Source organism: Capra hircus, chromosome 2, assembly GCF_001704415.2.
Source record: "Capra hircus breed San Clemente chromosome 2, ASM170441v1, whole genome shotgun sequence".
NCBI lineage: Eukaryota > Metazoa > Chordata > Mammalia > Artiodactyla > Bovidae > Capra > Capra hircus.
Genome location: NC_030809.1, coordinates 43,965,901 through 43,989,264, shown reverse-complemented (window position 1 = coordinate 43,989,264; position 23,364 = coordinate 43,965,901). Strand labels below are relative to the sequence as shown.

Here is a 23,364-nt window from a genome sequence, read left to right as displayed (position 1 = left end):
AGTGATGACATATATTCAATATCACTTAGAACAACTGATTGTCTTTTTCTACCACCAAAAGTAATCTCCTTCCTTTAGTGTTTCTCTAAAGCAGATGTAGATTTTGAAGTCCTATGAACTGGTTTCTCACTTAGGCTTCTCTGAATGATGGACATGAATGAACCGAGGTGGGAGCAAGTACTATAAGGCTATACACGTTGAAAAACAAGAGGTTCTGTTGGCCAGAATGAATTCAACCTGAACCTTAAACTGGGAGGCTGTTGTCCACACCAGCACATATTAAATGAACTACTTCAAGCATAGCTGCTAACTTTAAAAGATATGTGCTGATATGGAAGAGAGAGGAAAGTAAACCTTGATAGATGAACTGGATATCTCTCTTCCCTCAAATGGCCATTTAACCATTTTTTGAGCTTTTTCTCAACAAAATATTGGTACAAAGGGTCATGCAAGAAGGCACTTTTCCTTCCCTTGCTCAATTGCTGGATAAGCCATCAACCAGGAGAATACTGACGGGAACAGCCAGCCTAAATACTAGGATCCTGGATTGCTCTTCCCTAAGTAGTACTGGATGTGAGTCTGAGTGAACTCTGGGAGTTGGTGATGGACAGGGAGGCCTGGTGTGCTGCTATTCATGGGGTCGCAAAGAGTCGGACATAACTGAACTGAAGTAGTATTGGAGGAGAGTGGGCTCAGGAGAAATCTCATTGATCAGTAATAACACCGCTGAGGTCTGAATTGGAGGTTTCATGATAAACAGAAAGAGAATCTATCTTTCATTTCTCTCATTGTATTATGCTTTGTGAAGGAAAGCAGAGGATGACCACTGCTTCTCCCTTCTGAAAAAGAGCAAATACTGACTAAGCTCCATGGAGTTGACTGTGGGCCTGGGAAGCTTTGAGGGAATTTGCTTTTTCTTTGCAATGATCCCCTACACTGGAAGAATGTCTTCCTCACAGCCCAGACGTCCAAAGTTCCCCTCAGTTATTGAGTTGTCTATTCTGGTCATGTAATGAATGAAGACATAGGCAAAAGGAAAACAGGGTTACTTACTGGTTGGTCTGTGTGGTCTGAGGACAGCATTTTTAACTCCCTCACTCACCACATCTAAGCCCATGCTGAGTTCTGCCAATTTTAGCCTGTAAGTATTTCTTGAGTTCTCCCACTTCTTTGTAACCATAGTTCAGACCCTTATCATCTCTTGCCTGCTGCTGCTGCTGCTGCTAAGTCACTTCAATCATATCTGACTCCTTGCGACCCCATAGGTGGCAGCCCACCACGCTCCCCAGTCCCTGGGATTCTCCAGGCAAGAACACTGGAGCGGGTTGCCATTTCCTTCTCCAATGCAGGAAAGTGATCCTAGACTACTGCAATTGCATCCTAACTGGTCTCCATATTTTCACTCTTGTTCTCTTTAAATTTACCTTCCACATTTATGCTACAGGGACCTATATAAAATGAAAACTTGTATGTATGACTCTTTTGCTTAAACTCCTTCAGCAGGTCCTCATCATCTGCAGGAGAGAGCCCAAGCTATGAACTGTGCTCACTTTGCCAACCTTGTCTTTAACAACTCAGGTCCAGCAAATGGAGGTAGCTGCAATTCCCAACACTTGCCTTACTCTGTATTTTTCTCTTTGTCTTTATCTTTCCCACAGTCCCCTACCTCACCTACATCCCCTAAAACAAAGACTCAGCTAGGAAACTTTTACTTAATAAAAATGTGCTGAATCAACATCTGCATAATCCTTAGAAGACTCAGGTCAGCAGTCAGCTCGTCCGGAAATCTTTAGCTGGTTCCCTCGTTGCCCCTACTAATGCAGATCACTGTGCCACTGTTTTTAGAGTGACTGTTCATAGCGAATGGACTTGTGGGCAGAATGGGGGAAAGAGAGGGTGGGACGAATTAAGAGTAGTATTGACATATATACTCTACCATGCGTAAAATACAGCAGCTAGTGGGAAGCTGCTGTTCAGCACAGGGAGCTCAGCTTTGTACTCTGTGATGGCCTAGAGGAGTGGGATGGAAGGTGAAGTGAGAAGGAGGCGCTAGAGAAAGGAGAAATATGTATACTTAGAGCTGATTCACATTGTTGTATGGCAGAAACCAACACAACATTGTAAAGCAACTATCCTCCAATTAAAGAAAAAAAAAAGGAGCTGTCTGTTCATGTATCTTTCTTCCCCACCAGATTCTGAGCTGCCCAAGGATAGAAGCTGAGCCCTGCTCCCCTTTGGGAAATTGGTTTCTCTCTCCCAGTGCATCTTGGAAGGGTGTCACACCTGAGTTATCAAGATGCACTAAGCAAACTCCTGGAGTGTAGATGCATGAGCTTCTCTCCCTCCTTCCCTCTCCATGTCACTGTGGGTGCTGGGAGGAGGAAGCCAAACTGACCAATGATCCAGGATTTCTCTTTAGCCTTACTCAGTTGTCTTGCCCATGCGCCCGCCTCTGCACCCTCCTTTGAAAAAATCTCTGCAAAGAAATTCTACTCTCATGTTTTTTTCTTACATCAGCTTTCAAAGGAATATCAGGAAGAATTTGAATGCTCATTAGAACAAAATTCAAGTAATTAGTCATGGAAACACACTTCCTGGGGTCCTCAATAGGCAGAAATACAGATACCTAACCTGAAAATGAGTGGCAATGCTAGCATTTCTTGCTGGGGTTGATTCTTCCAGTCAGAACCAACTCAGTGATTCTTTCTAAGTAAGCAAAGAAAAAGGCCATGGAAGATAAAACAAAAGATGAGTTGGATTTTCCTATCAAGACAAGCTGAACTTTTGGAGTCTTTACGTGTTAACTTCTCAGTGCTTTTAGTGAGGATTTGTTAGGGTGAATAATAAATGAAGTTAAAGTTGCTATTGAGACACAGATTTCGAATAAGGACTTAATGAGATACTAGGCAGAGTTAGCTGCTAGGAATGGTACAGTCTTATCACCATCTTTCACTTGTCAATTATTTAATGAGACTCCCTTATTCAGACAGTAGTGTACAAAAAAGTGTAACCTCTTGTCCTTGCTCAAAGGAGACTTGGAAACTAGGGGTGTAGAGAAAATACATGCAGATCAAAAGCTAAACAACTGGAAGCCTCTGAAACAAGAGATATTCAAAAGGTAGAACAGAGAGTGATAGTTTTGAGACCTAAGAAAAGAGAGACGCTGTAGGCCAAGGAGTCACTGAGAAAAGTACACAGAGAGGCACTCACAGTGTGTCCTGGGAAGGTACCTTAGGTGATCTGGCTAACCTGGGGGGTTTTGGTTTGAGGAAATGAGGTTGGAAAAGCCTGTGGAAGCCCATGAATTGGGGGTAAGAAATGAGTTTCAACTGTTAAGCCATATTAGAATCTCCTGAGAAATTTAAAATAGACTGATGTCTGGGTCCTATACCCAGAGATTCTGATTTAATTGGCCCAAGAATCAAGAGTTTCTTAAGCTCCCAGGTGACTAATGTGCTGTCAGCTTGAGAACTCTCTTAGGCTATAGCAGTTTTCAATCCTGACTGAATATTAGAATCACCTGGGGGAATTAATAAACTAATGCCAAAGGCGACACACAGAATCAGGAGAAAATATTTGCAATTCACATATCTTGATAAAAGGAACGTGCATCAAAAATATATAAAAAACTCCGACAACTCAATACTAACAAGAGAATTCAGGTAAATGGGCAAATGATCTGAATAGACATTTCACTAAAAAGGATATACAGATGGCTAACAAGTGCATGAAAAAATGCTCAGCACCATTAGTCATCAGGGAAATGCAAATCAAACCATAAAGAAATACCACTCCACATCTCTAAGATGGCTATAATAATAATAATAAAAAAGATGGACAGCAACAAGTGTTGGAAAGCATGTGGAGAAATTGGAACCCTTGTACGCTGCTGGTGGGAATGTAAAATGGTGCAGTTGCTTTAGAAAACATTTTGGCAGTTCCCCAACAAGTTAAATATAGAGTTTCCATCATGACCATCAGTTCCACTCCTGGCATACACCCAAGAGAATTGTTAATGTTCATCCACACAAAAACTTGTACATGTTCATAGCAGCCTTTGTAAGATAGCCAACTAGTGGAAACAACTGATCAATGAAGAAAAATGTGGTATATCCATACAGTGTGATATCATTTGGCCATGAAAAGGAATGAAGTTCTGATACATGGTACCACATAGATCAACCTTGAAAACATGCTATGTGAAAGAAGCTAGACATAAAAGAACACAGACTGCATGGTACCATTTATATGGAAATAGGTAAACCATAGAGATAGAAAATAGATTAGTGATTGCCAAGGGCTGGGAAAAAGAAGGAACGCAGAGGGGCAGCTAATGGGTTTGAGATTTTTTGGGGGAGTAATGAAGTATTTTGGAATCAGATAGTGATGATCCATTCACAACTTTGTGACTGTAATAAAAAGTCATTGAATTATATACTTAAAAAGGGTGAACTTTTAAAAAAGGTGAGTTTTATGGTATATGAACTATATCTTGAACATGAAATTTCTCAATCACGTCCAGCTCTTTTCAACCCCATAGACTGTTCAGTTCAGTTCAGTTCAATTCAGTTGCTCAGTCTTGTCCGACTCTTTGTGACCCCATGAATCGCAACACGCCAGGCCTCCCTGTCTATCACCAACTCCTGGAGTTCACCCAAACTCATATCCATCAAGTCGGTGATGCCATCCAGTCATCTCATCCTCTGTCGTCCCCTTCTCCTCCTGCCCCCAATCCCTCCCAGCATCAGGGTCTTTTCCAATGAGTCAACTCTTTGCATGAGGTGGCCAAAGTATTGGAGTTTCAGCTTTAGCATCAGTCCTTCCAATGAACACCCACGACTGATCTCCTTCAGGATGGGCTGGTTGGATCTCCTTGCAATCCAAGGGACTCTCAAGAGTCTTCTCCAACACCACAGTTCAAAAGCATCAATTCTTTGGCACTCAGCTTTCTTCACAGTCCAACTCTCACATCTGTACATGACCACAGGAAAAACCATAGCCTTGACTAGATGGACCTTTGTTAGCAAAGTAATGTCTCTGTTTTTCAATATGCTATCTAGGTTGGTCATAACTTTCCTTCCAAGGAGTAAGCGTCTTTTAATTTCATGGCTAAAATCGCCATCTGCAGTGGTTTTGGAGCCCTCCCCCCCAAAAAAAAAATTTGACACTGTTTCCACTGTTTCCCCATCTATTTCCCATGAAGAGATGGGACCAGATGCCATGATCTTCATTTTCTGAATGTTGAGCTTTAAGCCAACTTTTTCACTCTCCTTTTTCACTTTCATCGAGAGGCTTTTTAGTTCCTCTTCATTTTCTGCCATAAGGGTGGTATCATCTGCATATCTGAGGTTATTGATATTTCCTGGCAATCTTGAGTCCAGCTTGCGCTTCATCCAGCCCAGCGTTTCTCATGATGTACTCTGAATATAAGTTAAATAAACAGGATGACAATATACAGACTTGAAGTACTCCTTTTCCTATTGAAACCAGTCTGTTGTTCCATGTCCAGTTCTAACTGTTGCATCCTGACCTGCATATAGGTTTCTCAAGAGGCAGGTCCATAGACTGTAGTCCATGGAATTCTCAAGGCCAGAATACTAGAGTGGGTAGCCATTCCCTCCTCTAGGGTATCTTCCCAACCCAGGGATCAAACCTATGTCTCCTGCATTGCAGACAGATTCTTTACCAGCTGAGCCACAAGGGAAGTCTAAGAATACCGGAGTGGGTAGCCTATTCCTTCTCCAGGAGATCTTCCTGACCCAGGAATTGAACCAGGGTCTCCTGCATTCCAGGTGGATTCTTTACCAACTGAGCTATCAGGGAAGCTGAATTATATCTTAATAAGCTATAAAAAATAAAAAATGAAAAAATCAATCTATCCTCCACCAGCATTAACCAATTAAATTACAATTTCTGGGAATGGGAGTCAGGCACATATTTTTCTTCTTTTGTGACAAATTTTATTTATTTGTTTATTTGACTGTGTTGGGTCTTAGTTGGGCAGGCAAGATCTTCCATGCAGCACATGGACTCTTTAGCGGTGGCGTTTAGGCTTCGGGGCACTTGGGTTCAGTTGTTCCACAGCATGTGGGATCTTAGTTGCCCAACCAGGGATCAAACCAGAGTCCCCTGCATTGCAAGGCAGATTCTCAACCACTTCTCCCTGGGAAGTCCCCAGGGACAGATTCTTGGTGTACAACTAGGGCTGAGAACGATGTCGTGGCTTAGTGGTAAAGAATCCATCTGCCAATGCAGGAGATGCAAGTTCAATTCCTGGGTTGGGATGACCTCTGGGAGAAGGAAATGTCAGCCTACTTCATTATTCTTGCCTGGAAAATTTCATGGACAGAGGAGCCTGGTAGGCTATATAGTCCATGGGGGTCACAAAAAGTCAGCCATGACCGAGCATGCAGGCACGTGTAGGAGATGAAAATCTATTAGTGATCTATGCAGCTTTGTTTTCCCCAAAGCAGAAACAAAATACTTGAGTTCAGTTCAGTTCAGTTCAGTCGCTCAGTCGTGTCCGACTCTTTGTGACCCCATGGATCTCAGCATGCCAGGCCTCCCTATCCATCACCAACTCCTGGAGTTCACCCAAACTCATGTCCATCGAGTCGGTGATTCCATCCAGCCATCTCATTCTCTGTCGTCCCCTTCTCTTCCTGCCCCCAATCCCTCCCAGCATCAGAGTCTTTTCCAGTGAGTCAACTCTTCACATGAGTTGGCCAAAGTATTGGAGTTTCAGCTTCAGCATCATTCCTTCCAATGAACACCCAGGACTGATCTCCTTTAGAATGGACTGGTTGGATCTCCTTGCAATCCAAGGGACTCTCAAGAGTCTTCTCCAACACCACAGTTCAAAAGCATCAATGCTTCAGCACTCAGCTTTCTTCACAATCCAACTCTCATGTCCGTATATGACCACTGGAAAAACCATAGCCTTGACTAGATGGACCTTGTTGGCAAAGTAATGTCTCTGCTTTTGAATATGCTATCTAGGTTGGTCATAACTTTCAAGGATTCAAATCCAGTTTCAACTGTAAATTTCATTGTAAGAGATTATTTTATTGACCCTTCAGTATGGATATGTGGGTGTATTGCTTCAAATAACCCTTTTCAAAAAATGCAAATAGGTAGACAATTGTTAGTATACCTCAAAGCAATAGGAAAAAGAAAGTATTTTGTGTGGAAATTTGAATCAAAGACACCAAGTGATTTATTGCTTTAGATAATTTTGGAAAGTCTTGGTTGCAAAGTTGATTCTCAGTGCCTCAGTGGCCTATTTTTCAAGTGATTGCAATTTACTTGGGATTTAGTCTTCACTTTGCTCACCATCTGCTCAGTGATATTAGGTAGATCATCCAGTGTTTCTAGGCCTCATGTAGTCACTACCCCAAAAGGGAATATAATGTCATGTACTAGGGAATGGGGATATAGTGGGGAAAAAACAAGATAGAATAGATACGCTTTCTTCCCTTATGCAGATTTCAGGTTCTTTGCTTAAAAGTGAAGACACTGAACTAGGTGGTCTCCAAATTCTTTGATCATTTACTGAGGATAACATAAAGGTAGAAGACAGACTAGAGAAATAACTTGTGGGCCTCTTGGGCCTCTTCCATCTTCTGTGATTTAAAGAAATAAATATGCAAGTGTCTTGGAAGGTTGCCTTCAGAATTTGCTATGGAGGATAAATTCATTGGGTAACATTTTTGTTACTTCTTTATCCTATTCTTGGAATGGACAATAAAATAAAAATGTTTCAAAACACTTAAATTCCTTCATAAAAGGATGAATCATAGCTTAAAATATCAATACAAATCTACTTGTTTATTTACGTCAGGTGTTAAAAGCCACTTTCAAGTAAACCACTTGATTAGTAAATTAATACAATTAAGCATGATTAGCATGTTAGAAATCTCAGCATAGATTAAAAAATTCCAAATGCATAGCTGTGGTGTTCAGTAGCAACAGAAGGCCACTTTCTGTCTTCCAAGTGCCTTCCAACTTACTCCACTGTTCCATTCGAAGGAGAATGAAAATAATATCAAAATGTAAACATTCAGTACAATTATCTCCCAAAGAGCTCCTGTGTCTTTGTCTGCCAAGAGAAAGTCTTTGCTGGAGATCTGTTTGTTAATTAACATATCTTGATTTCAGAAAAAAAAAAAAAAAGTCCTTATATTCTTTTTTCTGGTGTGTTCCATTACTTTAATTACTTACAAATTAGAAATTTAGCATGGTTTGTTAGAGTCAGAGCTAGTCTTTAAGTCCCAATTCTACTACAAAGTAGCCCTGGTTCTCAGTTTCATCTTATGATACATGCCCTCCTTCCTTGTGGAACTGGAGGAAGAAAAAAATGAGATGTTATATTGAAAAGTGCTTTGAAATCTAAGAAATCATACAAAGATACTATTATTAATTATTAATAGTAGTTATATATGTTACCTATATTAACTTTTGAATAACCTTAACATCCCATTTCTCACCCATTTTTCACTTAGAGAAAGTTAATAAACCTAGAATTTTTATTTTGCTCAGCAGTCACGGTGTATTAAAAAATTGAGACTAAAGACAGGAAGCAACTTATGAAGCAAGCTGTTGTTGTTTATTCGCTAAGTCATGTCTGATTCTTTTTCAACCCTGTGAACTGTAGCCTGCCTATGGGATTTCCCAGGCAAGAATAGTGGAGTGGGTTGACATTTCTTTCTCCAGGGGATCTTCCCAACCCAGGGATCAAACCTGCATCTCCTATGTTGGTAAGTGTATTCTTTACCACTGAGCCACCTGAGAAGCCCATGAAGCAAGCTAGTGACAAACAAATAGAACTTAGGATGGAGTCCAAACTATCAGTGCTTTCTTCTCCCCTTCTGTCTCTCCTCTTATCCCTATCTCTCTCTTTATCTTTCTTAAGTCTTTATACTCTTTTTTGCAGAAGGCAATGGCACCCAACTCCAGTACTCTTGCTTGGAAAATCCCATGGACAGAGGAGCCTGGTGGGCTGCAGTCCATGGGGTAGCGAAGAGTCGGACATGACTGAGCAACTTCACTTTCACTTTTCACTTTCATGCATTGGAGAAGGAAATGGCAACCCATTCCAGTGTTCTTGCCTGGAGAATCCCAGGGACGGGGGAGCCTGGTGGGCTGCCATCTACGGGGTCGCACAGAGTCGGACATGACTGAAGTGACTTAGCATACTCTTTTTTTAAGCAAATAATTTTCTCCCCCTCCAGAAAACAAGATTTTGGTGAAGCAGTCGCCCATGCTTGTGGTAAACGACAATGAGGTCAATCTCAGCTGCAAGTACACGTACAACCTCTTCTCAAAGGAGTTCCGGGCATCCCTTTATAAGGGAGCAGATAGCGCTGTGGAGGTCTGTGCTGTGAATGGAAACCACTCCCATCCACTTCAGTCAACAAATAAGGAATTCAACTGCACCGTGAAAGTAGGCAATGAAACAGTGACTTTCTACCTCCAGGATCTGTATGTCAACCAAACAGATATTTATTTCTGCAAACTTGAGGTTCTTTATCCTCCTCCTTACATAGACAATGAGAAGAGTAATGGCACCATTATCCATGTGAAAGGTAATGTACCACTTGGCCAATGTCTGCTCTCAAGTAACAGTTTTCAACTACAGTCTTGAAAACTAGGTCATGATCAGTGGTGGGGGTTGGCTAACTCTCAAAGAGGAAAACCAGAGAGGAGGTCTACATATGTTAAGCTAGTTATATTTTGCGTATTTTGTTTCATCTCACATTCTGCCCTGGGAAGAAGGAAGGAAACGTACTCAAATGCCATTCCCATATCATTTAATCTACTCTATTCTGTTTTTCAGAGAAACATCTTTGTCCATCTCCCCAGTCTCCTGAGTCTTCTAAGCCATTTTGGGCCTTGGTGGTGGTAAACGGAGTGCTAGTTTTCTATAGCTTGCTAGTAACAGTGGCTCTTTCTAACTGCTGGGTAAGAGAAACAGCATTGCTTTCATGTAACTTTTCTATTGCATAAGCAATTGGACATATTCAAGAATTTTGCCTATGTGGCTTATTTTCCATTTAACATGTGATTATTTTCTTTTTCTCTGCTAGGTTTGAGTAGGTTTCCCTGCTAGATTCTCTTTTAGACTATTCAGTTTTACCTGAAATAAAAATCTGATGTGAGTTTTATGTTCCAGAAGCCATTGATTAGGTGGCTAGGCAAGTGAGAAGCTAAACAGGCAAATTAGGGTGGGGGACAAAGTAAGGTAGAAAGTTAGTTTTCTTCTTGCCATTTTGCAATGTCATTATGACATATAAAATATGTATAAAAACATAAGTGACTTGGGAATCTAAGCAACTGAAGCCAATGAATAATTTTTGTTCATGGTCAAAAATCATGAGAAATTTGACTACTGAAATTACACATTCAAACCTAGCAAAGAAACTAGGTCTGTTTATCTGAGTCATATTTTATCTCTTCTGAAGCAGTTAAATTTTGTGAGGCCAAGTATGGTGCTGTCATTATGAAACTATAATGGGAGTTAGACTGTTCTGAGCTCTCACTGCTGAATTGGAGTTTACAAAGTTTTGCAATTGTTCACACAATTAACTTATAGTGTTTTTCTCTATCTTCTTCAGTATTGAAGTTTCGGCCTAGGTTTGAACACATATTGATAACCATATATACTGTGAATCAGGGACCTCCTTATTTTCTTTCCTTTTTCTTACTCAGAAGCTTGCTGTTCTTATGTACACAGGATGGCATTCATTCCATATTGTCTTTGAATTTTTTTTTCTAGTAGTTAGATGCATGCATCAATCATTTCCTCAACAAGAGATGTATGTTCCTCAAGGATAAAGACTATTTCTCTGGATATTCACCATCCCTCTGGTATTAAATACACTTAGTTTAGTGTTTATAGACTACCTATGAATTGATAACCCCTAGAGAGGCCAAACTAAGGACTTAAATGAGTATGCTTGGAGCACCATACTCTTCTTGAAGGCACAGTCCATACATCTGATTTGTACATGAATCAGTGATTTCTGGGAGTCATGTCATGTTGAAGCCATCCTATTTACTATTGCCTTGGTGCTGGGCAGGGCATGAGTGGGGCGGGGAGGGCAGTTGGGTTCACAGTCATGCCCAGGATGAATTCAGCCTGTAATCCTTTTAAACTCTTGTTGGTCTATGGCCAAAGTTTGCCTCTCCCTTGTTTCCCGCATGCTTCTCCCGTTTGGGGAGACCAAGGGACAGATGGACATTTGTTAGGCAGCCTGTTGCCTAATCTGTACCTCCAGCAAGATCTGTAAGCACCAAAGTGGCTGCTTGTTCCTGGAAATCCTTTATACCAGATATTATCTTGAGAATGTGCCTGCCTTGCCTTCTGCAAGTTGCCCAGCCCTGATGGGGGCCTTTTATGTAGTAAAATATTGCCCAAGTTCTTTCTCTGATGTTAGTTGAGTCCCTTCATCTTTGTGGATCTTGCTATCTTCATCCAAGATACCTTCTATTTTTGAACCTCTGTGGAGTTTGTCAATGATATAATTTAGAAACTCAGTTCCTGTTTTTATCTTGATCCCCTTAGAATAACAACTTCTTAATTAAAATCCAGGTGCAGTGTCTTTTGGGGGTACATTTTAGGACAGGTACTCCCCTGTACCATGCTGACCTAGGTCAATGTACTTTCCTAGCTTTGTGAAAAGTAATTTTGGAAACTGTTTTAACTTTTTGAGGCCAGAAGGGTATTACTCACCATTTAAAATGTATTGTCAATATGCACTAGAGTATCAGTTATTATAACTAGGTTATATATTATATAACTAATTATATATTATATAACTATAATATATAACTGGTTATATATTATATAACTATAATATAATTATATATTATAATATAATATATAAGCAGTTATATATTATATAACTAATATACTAAGTGGCTCGAATTACCCAAACGGACAAAAGTGGCTTCTCATTTTTAATGAGTTTAAAAAGTAGATTTTCAACTTGGAAATATCATAATGCAATACATTTTTCTTTGGCAGCACTACTAATTCCTAGGGCTTCCCTGGTGGCTCAGATGATAAAGAATCTGCCTGCAGTGTGGGAGACCTGGGTTTGATCTCTGGGTCAGGAGGATCCCCTGGAAAAGGGAATGGCTACCCAGTCCAGTGTTCTTGCCTGGAGAATTCCATGGACAGAGGAACCTGATGGGCTACAGTCCATGGGGTTACATAGAGTCGGACATGACTGACTAACACTAACTCCTAGCGAGGGTCATCTTGCTTTGTCTTGAGCAAACCTATTCTGGTCTCTTTCTGTCTCATAAGCTCCCTGAAAATTGGGAAGTCTCAGTGCTTGGTATACCTTATCTTCTTCTGTGGCCTCTTGTGGTTAATGAGGTTACTCAATAAGAAGTACCCTTTATTCTCATCTCAAACATAGGTGTTTGTACTCTCTGACCAAAAGGGGACGGAATAAATATACATGCATATTTCATTGAATAACACAGGATTTTTACCTGGGCTCGTCCAATACTGTTACTGCTCAAGCAACCAGCACTTTACTGAGATAGGCAGGCAGATCATTAGGGATCCCTAGAGTTTAGCCATTTCGGGGGTACTTTTCTAGGATCCTATTTTTGGCTGGTCTGCACTGTGCCTTGGTGTAAGCTGCTGTTTTCCGGAACTTCCTGAGGACCTGTGATGTACTGCCTTAAGCAGTTCTAGGCTGAGTGGGTTTTTGGGAGCAGCTGCAGATGCTATCTCACTTCTTGACCTGTTGCTGACATTTGAGTAAACAAAGAGCTCTCCTCTGCCAGGCGGCCACAGACCAGCACCTGTCACCCTCACTCAATCCTCCATTTGCTCCATGGAGCTGGTAAACCCACTCTCCTTCTTAGTCTAAAGGAACACTTAAAAAACAGTTTTCTCCTCTATAAATCACACTGTGGGGAATGTGGGGAGTGTGTATACGGTAGTATCTGTCTTTAAATCCAGTGGATATGCTTTTAAAAATCGATTATTAATAATGAATTAATTTGGCTGCAATGGGTCTCAGTTGCATCATGTGGGATCTTACATTGCAGCACATGGACCTGTAGTTTGGGCTTCAGTACTTGCTGCACCTGGGCTTAGTTGCTCAACAGTATGTGGAATCTTCAGTCCCTGACCAGGGATCAAACCTGTATCCCCTGAATTGTAACGTGGATTCTTAACCACTGGGCCACCAGGGAAGTCCCTCCAGTGGGTTGTTGAAGACCATGTCTTTTAAATATATTGTCTTATGTTTACCTGTGTCTTTCTGCTGCTTCCAAGAAATGAATGGGTAAGGATGGGATAGGAGGAAGAGAAAGGGAGGAGTGGTTCTGAAATAAAAATCACATGTCTGTGGCATAGAGTGAATGGTGAAGGGTTGGATGACTTAGTCACCCAGGCATGTAAAGTGAGTGCTCTGCACACACATACACATATGCTACATGCTCAGGGACACTGTGGGCTCTGTTTGCTGTTCCCAGCCATGCATGTGTCATTTCTACCCCACTGTTGTATTTGCAGTTGGGGTGAAAATGACTAAATCTTCTATCTGATAACAGCAAGAGGGTAAGCATGGGAGCAGACTGAAGCAGATTTTTCATAATTTTGGTGCACTCCAGAGAACTTCAGAATCAAGACATCTTCATTATGGGGATCCTTCTAATTGGCTATAGTTTAATTTGAGTGTCCAGAGGCAAAAACTGTCCTTAGAAGTCTGGCAAGAGGAGTCCTCAGAGTTAGAGTAAGTACTAACTTACTAAGTATTATCCTGCCTCCCACGATATCAGCAGTAGCCTTTCACATTTATTTCAGGGCAGTTCTTGTGTCATTCCTTCCCTGCCATAACCCTGTGCTCAAGAGGACTCTACTCTTTTATTTATCGAAAGGATGTAGAACCAAGATGTTTCAAGGGCAACTTCCCTCACACGCTTGGTTTCCATAGCTATCTCTCTCTGAATGAATCCCCCAGTTATGTCTGTTTAATGCTGTCCTCTTCTTATTTCCAGCTAGATAATCCATCCATCATCTCAAATCCCAAATAACAGAAACTGAATTGAGAGCCACTCTCAAACCTACTTCACCTCTCTTCTTGCCTTATACCTGTGGATGAAACACTATCCTTCTGGTCACCCGGGCTCCGATCATCAGCCATCTCTGAGTATGAGCAAGAAGGAGGACCCGAACAGTCTAACAAAACTCACTCTAACTTGATGATGTATTTGTATCCATTGCTTCCTTTTCATTCCTTTCTTTTTCATGATCAGACTCTTCAGACCAGGATTTCTTGGTCTTGGCACTACTGACATTTTGAGCTGGATAAGACTTTGTCGTCAGGAGCTGCCTTGTACAATGTAGGATGTTGAGCAGCATCCTTGGCCTCGACCCACTAGAGACCAGTAGCACTCATCCTAGTTGTGACAACCCAGAATGTCTTCAGATGTTGTCAGATGTCCCCTGGAACAGGGGATAAGGGAACTGGAGGTATCGAGGATGAAGCTTAGGAGGTCTAGCTTGGGCAACTATACGTAGGACAGTGTCACTCATTGGGATGAGAAACACTAGAAGGGACCAGCCTTCATGCCTTTGAACATGTTGAGTTTAAAGCACCTTTGAGGTCTAATCCAGAGATATAAATTCAGGTGAATAGGTGATAACTGAAGCTGTGAATATGCATGAAGTTGCCTAGGAGAGAGGATGAGTAGAGGAGAATGCCTAGGACCGTGAGGAACTCTAACACTGAATGTCTAGTTAAGGAAGAATGAGTTTGCAAAGGAGGCAAGGAGACAGTGGCCATCCTTCTTCAAGGTAGGATGAAACCTGGAAGTACCATCTCACAGAGCGTTTCAGAAAGGAGAGAATAATGGATCATCTAGAATGCAGCTGAGAGTTCAAAAGATGAGGCCTGAAAACAAGTGTTTTGCCAACTTTCAGCACTTAACTCATGGCCCTTTCACAAAGAAGATGGGAAGGGCTCAGGTAGGAGTGCATGGAAACAAGGCCAGTCTTTTGCTTACTTATTCAAGTGTTCATGACATTCCTGTCCAATGTATTCACTTTTGCATCAGGCCTATATGCCAAGAAATAGACATTTTTTTTTTTCATTTTAGAGAACTCTAAATCCAGAAATCTGGATGGCTTTCTATTTTTAGAATTTTTATGGGTCTTTTATGAAACAAGTAAATTTTACCAGCACATTGATCCAGAAAAGATGTTCTTAACCCTCAGCCAAAACTTTGCTAAGGTTCATGGTGTATATAGCTCTTGTTCCAGGGTTAGTATCACCCTTATTTCCCCCAGCCCTGGTAGAAATTCATCCAGAGGGAGCTGAGTCTGAGGAATGGAGATGAATGATGCCATTGTCTTTAATGGAGTGAGTTGCCATGCCCTCCTCCAGGGGATCTTCCAAACCCAGGGATTGAACCCAGGTCTCCCACATTGCAGGTGGATTCTTTACCACCTGAGTCACCAGGGAAACCCGAATGGAAATGTACATACACATAAAGGAACAGGAATGTCACTAGTTGCCTAGAATGTGACACTCAATTAATTTGGACTCCACTGCTATATATTTGTGACTATTCCAGACTCTGGAGGGCTGAAGTTCCTCTGGTTAATTATGGGGAAAAATAGCTTATTTAAGCAAATGGTTAACATAAGAAGATTGCCATGGGGATGCTTAACCTTTTCAAAGGAGGAAGGACCTTTAAGAATATTCACATATCAACGGTTGATATGTTAATTAGACATGCTTTTGGAATTCATCCACATGGCTGCATTGAGAATAACAGGGGTGCCTTTCTCTAAAACACTTTCTTCGATTCAAAATTTTCAAGTTAATTTGGAAGAGTCCAAAGTAGTTGGGTTGGATTAACCATCGAACTCCAAGGTGCTCAGTGAATTCATGGCTTCATTTGACTGGCCATGCTCTGAGTGGTTGTCCCCAAATCGTAGAACTCCTCCCCAGACACCTCTCTCTGTGTCCTGCCCCCTTCACATTGACACTTCTTTTTTTTTTTTCACAGATGAAGAGTAAGAGAAACAGGATGCATCAGAGCGACTACATGAACATGACCCCCCGCAGGCCAGGGCCCACCCGAAGGCACTACCAGCCCTATGCGCCAACACGAGACTTTGCGGCCTACCGCTCCTGACACGGACGCCTATCCAGATGCAAGCCGGCTGGCCCCTCTTCACCTGCTCAACACCACTGCTCTGGATAGGAAAGGCCTGCCTTGTCTTCAGCCAGCCACCGTGGCCTCCTGTTAGGCCACTGATGCCAAATTTTCTTGAATGGCTAAACCGAAGAACGTCATTTTGAGACTCTGAGATGAAGTGAAGGAAGACTACTGTGGCAGTCTCTATCTCCTAGTGCCACAGTCCAAATTCAAACTCACCGTGTATTTATTGACTGGATTGAGAGGTTAGGGTAGAAAACCAAAAGTGAGTGCATTCTGTTAAGCCTTGAAATCTGCCTCCAGTTCCACTCCTTTCTAACTCACCCACACGTTGTGGTCAAGCGAAGTGTGATATTGAAAGACATTTTAGATGGAGAAGAAGTTAGGAAATCACTCCCTTTGAAAAAATGGGGATTTAAGGTGGGGATAGGTTAGAAATGGGGAGGGAGTGGTGAGACGTAAACATTTTTAAAACCATTAAAACACTGTCTCTCACTCATGAAATGAGCCACTTAGTTCCTATTTAATGCTGTTTTAGTTTGTAAAGATGTAGATACTCTTTTTGAATTCTGGTCCTATTTGGTCATTTTGACCAAGAGATTTTCTTCAGAGTCATGGGAGGCAAACCAACTTGCTTTCCTTACTCCCTATGATGGGAACTCAATGTAGTCTTCACAATATGATTTTGAAAGAATAAAGTAGTCCTCCCACACCAAGGAAGAATGTGTCAGGAAATAAGGTCGCTTTAGGTCAAAAATTATTTGAATATGATGAAGGGCTATTTATTCAGCCGCTCATTTCAGTCCAATCATACAGGGGCCTCTTCTGTTTCATGTATTTTAGATCTGCACAGTTGGTTTCTTTATTGTTTGCATGAAATCTAAGGTGGGATGCAGAGGGCGTGTCCAGAGAGAGAAGTAAAGATATTGTGAAAGAAGGATGTTAGCGTCCATTAGAACAGGAGGGATGAGTCCTGAGAAACCTCTGAAGGAGGGAGAACAGAAGGGAATGACACAATTCTTGCCATGTGCTGAAGGGATGGCCAGCATTTGGTGGGAGTTTTCCAGAAACAACACGCAGAAAGAGCCATGATGAGAGCTCCTTTCTGGGATTTTTTGGCTTTAGGGCTCAGAGCTCCAGAAATCTGTGGTTCGGCTGCCTGTTTACCCTGGAGATCCTTCAACATGGAAAAATATTTGATGCTTTTGAGATAGCATCAAAGTTCTCAAGACACTCTGCAAGGCCAGACCCTGGACACACTATGGATATTTTTCTGGTTCCAGTTTGGGTCAACTGGAGTATGTCTGGGGACCTTGAAGAACAGCTTTACTGTTGCCGTTATAATTTGTTCAGTGCTTTGATTCATTCAGATGTTGGAGAAGTCCAGGTTTTAGAGGCAGGTAGACCTGGTTCACGGAGAAGGCAGTGGCTACCCACTCCAGTATTCTTGCCTGGAAAATCCCATGGATGGAGGAGCCTGGCAGTCCATGGGGTCACACAGAGTTGGACACGACTGAAGCGACTTAGCAGCAGCAGCAGACCTGGTTCAAGTTCTATTGCTAGTTGGCCTCAGGAGAGTCCCTGCCTTTCTAAAACTCTGATTCCCCAACTATAAAATGAAGATAATGATCAAAAAAGTTTGTTTTTATACTATCATTTCCATGAGGGCATGTCCCAAGTTTGTCTTTTTTTTTCCTGCTTGTCCCTGACACGTAGTACCATGCCTGACATATGTTAGCTATTATTATTATTGTCGTGTAGATAACCTATGTATAAAAATTAAGCCGGGCAATGACCTGAGAAAGAAGAGACTGTTATAACACAAATTTAAACCCACTACCCAGGGATGAGGTGCTACAAAATTTGAGAGCCTCTAAACTCCCTCGCATTCCCTCTTTCAAAATACTTTAGCTTGTAATAAAAATGTACAGCGTTCTGCCTCCCACTTTTATGTATATAAAGAGGTCTCCTCTAACTTTTTTTGGTAACATATGGAAGAATAGAAATCTTATAATTCCAGACAGAGGATATTCTACTTCGGTTGATTTTAAAATGGGTTTCCATTCCATGAGTTTAATTATTTTTAAAGAAGGTCAAACCTAGCGGTACTTGGGTGATGAAGAACTGTTGAATTTATGTGATGCACATGACACACTGCCAGGCTCTTGGCATACAGAGTTCCTTAATCCAAGTTATCAGATTGAATTAGAAAAGGACAGAGCTAGAGAATGTTTAGAAAGGGCAATGGCAAAAAATAAATTAAAAAATGGAAAGATTTGCTCTTTGGTAATACATGGTTTTATTTTCTGATGGGAAAAATAGGTCTACTGAAGGTGAATCATACTTTAGATTTCTCTTACTCACTCTGAACAGAACCAGAGTAGAAATGTTAACAGGGAAGTCCGTTTTCACTATTACTATGAACCAAGAAATGGTTTAAAAACAGTGGTTGGAGCAAGGCTTTTACAGTTTCAGATATGGCAGTTGTGAAGAAAACAATGCCATTTGCTGCTATTTTTGTAAGAGTCTTATAATTAACAATGTTTCTGTAATTTTTGATTGTGAGCTCACTTATTTGGGGATGAACATGCCAATTTAAAGAGACTTAGTGTACATGATGTTCTGTGTTCAGTGATAAAACTACTGAACTACCATGTGCTTTTTAAAAAAATTTGTGCTTTAACTGGGTAGAGCAGATATGCTTTACTTTTGGTGATGAATCTGGAGAAAATCTGTTATTTAAAAAAAGGATGGGATAAACCCTTCTAGTAAATCTCCAGTTTAACCTTTAAAAAAAATCCAGACTTTTAAATATTAGTTTTACTTCAAAGGGAAGTACACTTTTGGATTATTTGCATGGCTTTAGTCACAGCTTCTCATCAGAGCAATAGTTTATGTCTCTGAGATGTCAGGCAGGGCTTACCTGTGCATTCTATGTGATGTAAATGCTGAATCAGAAAGATCAAACTTCAGCCTTGATTCTGTCTGTTCCTCAGGTTAACTAACTGAGCCACTAGTTCTCATGGTTAATTTAATGGGGATGTTGGTGGTTAAATGGATATCAGATCCCTCATCTCAGCCTTCTGTACTGCTGTACAGGAACCATGGCAGGCCTGGGGACTGACTCCACAGCGCTAAATTTAACTGCATGCTGGAGGTTGAGATGGTGGCAGTGATGAACCTGGAACCAAGGGCATCACTGCTGTAGACTTGTTACTATACGGGGCTTGGTGTCTGTAAGGGCACTTGAGGCTCAGGAAATCTCTTTCTTATAAGTATATGTATACTTTCTGATGCACTCCTCCTCAAATATCACAGACACGTTCCAGCCTCAGGGCCTTTACACATATTGTTTCCTCTGTCTGAAACGTCTTCCCCAGATATCTACCTGGCTTCCTCCTTCCTTTTCTTCAGGTCCCTGCTCAAGAGTCACTTTCTACCATTGTGAAATCCCTCCAAGAAACACCTGCTTTTCTTGCTTGTTTTTTTTCCCATAGCGTTTCACGATTTCTTTCACATGATTTTTAAACTTATTTGTTTCCTGCCTATTTCCCCAAACTAGATCTAAGAGGGATGGTGCTTTGACTGTTTTGTTTGTTGTCATATCTCCAGTGCCCAGAACAGAGCCTGGTGTTTAACAGATATTGATTGACCGAATGAATGAATTTCACCAGCCTTCATAAATTAACGGCCAGTCTAAAGAAAGTAATCAGACTCTGAGAAGAAGAGAGCCAGTTCTGTTTTCCACTTTCCTATTAGTAAGCTCAAACATCTACTTTATTCATGAGACAGGAAGTAAAACATATACACAGCCAAACCTGGTGAAAGAAAACCTGATAGCTATAAGTTCATTTACATTTTAGAAATATTTGTGCAGTGAGAAAAACCAATACTGTTAGAGTCATCTTAAAAAGTCACGCTAAGTTAGAGATTAAGTCGATTTCTCATTGAAGTCTCCAAATCGCCTCTTAATGGAGTACTGACTATGTTTTAAACATGCATTCAGTATAAATAATCTGAAAATGTTGGCTTTGCTGTTAAAATCTCATCCTACTACAAAATCGCTGCTCTTTCTTTTCCTTTTTTCTTGACCCACTAAATTCTATAAATGCCTTGCCTGGCTATGATTCTAAAAGAACTCAAGGATGCTGAGGACAGACAGTTTAAGCTTCTTCTCCTGTCATACTCTTGTCTTAACTGAACAGGCGATGGCATGCAATAGTTTAAAAGTAGAAAAATAAACAAAATTGTGGCATTTGGAGCAAGTTGAAAAATTCAAATAAGTATATTAATCACCACACACAGTGCTACCCTCTTGGGGGTAGGGAAAGGCCCTTGCACAAGAGACACAAGCTATTACTTCATGTAATAGCTACCACTACTTGATTGCAAATTGTGCTTTGAGTGTGGCCTAGGTGTGCTATGACTTCATCTCCAAATGGACTATTTTCTTTGTGGAAATGGAGCTCATTAAACTTTAAGATAACCAAAATCTCCTACTCCAAGAAAGATTCAACTTAGCTAGTAACTCAGACCAAATCAACCAGAAAAGGATAAGTTGGTAAAAGAAAATCAGGCATTAAATGAATAGACTTAATAAATATTCCTTTACTGGGCTAATAAAAATAGTATAATCTGGTTCTGTGAAAAGGTTTCAGCCCTTTGTAACTCAAGCACAAAATGAAATAAATTGCAAACTTTTTATGACTTTACCTAACAGACCTCCCACCTTGTTCTAACTATGTAACTAGTGTGCCACAGCCCTGAATTCACTTTTTAAAATCCAGTCTGATAAGAGAGATTGATTCCTTTTAAAGCAGAACACTTTCTCCTCTCCTTGTGCGGAACAGAGATAATGGATGAGTGAGAAAAAAATCAAAGAAACTTCTGGATCAATCATCATAGGGGCCCTAACCCCTACCCTGGGCTTCTCTGGTGGCTTGACCACCAACTTAAGCAGTAGTAAATGCGATGATCTGGGAGTTACCAGAAACTAGCTGGTCATGTTATCTGTGTCTCTTTAGCTGAGGCACCAACTCTTAGCTTTTCAGCAGTGGTGCTCAGAAGTTTAGCTCTTCTGGAATGAATCTCAGTGGGTGGTTCTCAGATTTGGCATCCCAAAGGAATGTGTGGCTTTCTCTTTGAAGATTCCCAGGCTCTCAGCACTTAGAGATCCAGGCCACTGTCCAGGGCAATGTGGAGCTCACTTCCTCAGGGTGACTTTTGTTCCTTTCAGAGTACAGACACTGGACTCCATGCTTGAAAAACACTAAGGATGAAATATGGGTGATCCAAGAATATGTCATCTGTTTTGAGCTAATCTCATTATTTAGGCCACTCTAAAGGCCAGAATGTGTGCTTCCTAAGTCCATTTCCTTATCTTATTTGCCTGTGTAAACTCGGTGAAAAGTTTTGGAATGCTGGGAATTTGAGGGGACAAAATGTCACAGAAAGGTGAATTTATCTTTGCGTAAGGGTGGATTGGATTCTACTTACACTTCAACAGGCAGAGCTATCTCAGTGGCAGATTGAAACACTCCTCTAGCTCCAAAGAACACATTGTGAGAGCTAGGTGGAAATGTCAGTTGAGACAGAAGAGCAGCAAACAGCTTTGTTTTCCTATAGTTGTGGTTTTGCTTGGTGATGATGACACACGACGATGAAAATGTGCAGCATGAACTCCAGTTGTTATCTGAGTGAGCATCTCTGCCAACACTGAAGGATATGTGTGGGTGTCACCTGCAAGCACAGAGAAAGAGAGAGAGAAAGAAAGGCCTTGGTTCGGAAAGAAGAGCCAGTTAATCAAAGATCAACAGCGACAAGTGGTGCTGTTTATTTCGTGAGCGTCAGATTTGACTTCCTTCCCCTTGCTAATCTCCAAGTCTGAATTTAGTCTGTGGACTAAATAGATGAGTGTCTGGTGACTGAGGAAGGGGGTGGGACAAGGTGGGCTTGAGTAGGCGTCATGACAATTACCATGGTTACTTAGTCATATCTTGGTCTCCTGGGCACACACTTAGCATTTGATATGTTAGCTTCCAAAATGTGCATTCTTGCTAACTTTCAAGAACCTGTGACATATTCCATGAATATGGACAAGTAGACAAATCTGAGGTTTTCTTGGGGTTCCCTTTGTATTCCCAACCCTATGCAACTCTTGTTTCACTTGTTCTGTATCTCTTCCTCTTCTCTTTTTTCCCCATCCACTTTATAACTATTTAATGAGCACTTGCCCAGCTCTAAGAAGTAGGCTAGGATGGGCACGTGGCAGCAGGCAACACAATGTTACTATCTCGATGCTCACCAAGTACAGAGTGTAGATGTTGTATGTCTCTTCTTTTTAAAAATACCCTAATCAGGATAATACCACTTATTCTTAACTATGTGTTCAGACCTGAATGTGGCTATTTGATTTGAGGTTTGCTTGAAACATTTTTTTGAGATGTTCTTATTTCCCATCTCAAACGTGTTTCACATCTTAGCTCAGGATTGACAAATTTTTTTCCTGGAAATGGCCCGATAGCAAATATTTTAAGCTTTGTGATCATACGGTCTCTTGCAGTCAGTTCTGCCACTGGAGTCCAAAGGCAGCCACAGACAATATGGAAACTAGTGAACATGTCTATGTTCTCATCTTTATTTGTGGATATTTGAATTTCATGTAACTTTTGCACATCACGCAATATTAATATTCTTTTGAGTCTGCCCACCCCCACCCCCAGCCACTCATAATGTAAAACCGACTCTTAGCTCAGGGGCTGCTCAGAGGCAGATGGTGGGCTGGATTTGGCCTTTGCTGCCTCTGGACTTGGATCCAAGCCATAGTTTTAGCTACAAGCTTGTCTTTGAGTTCCAGTCACTCTCCATACTTTTGGAGCTGGAAGGAGTTAGTTTGGATATGTGTGAACTTGGGAGTGGTGAATGGTAAGTATCTGTTTTGAAACAAGGACCTGGATCAGTGGAAGAAGAAGAAGAAACTTCCTCTGAGGGAAAATAACTTTTGATAGAGATAGGAAATTATAAATAAACAGGGAGAGAAGCCAGTTGGGGATATAGTGGCCCTGGACATTACGGCTAAAAGCTTACCAATCTTAGGAACTGTGGCTCCTCTTCTCTCTTGTCCTGTTTGCTCTTTCTCTTCTTTTCTCAGCATCACATCAGTTTAATCTCCAG

General features: G+C 41.1%; 1 protein-coding gene across 1 annotated transcript in view; it reads left to right on the top strand.

Moving 5' to 3' along the window:
- Positions 1–18,152, top strand: part of CD28 (CD28 molecule) — a 36,083-nt gene extending 17,931 nt beyond the window's left edge. Inside the window, exons 2-4 of the mRNA XM_005676403.3 lie at positions 9,231–9,584; positions 9,836–9,960; positions 16,039–18,152. Of these exons, the coding sequence (XP_005676460.1) occupies positions 9,231–9,584; positions 9,836–9,960; positions 16,039–16,167 (608 nt within the window). The 3' untranslated portion in view covers positions 16,168–18,152. The remainder of the gene's footprint in view (positions 1–9,230; positions 9,585–9,835; positions 9,961–16,038) is intronic.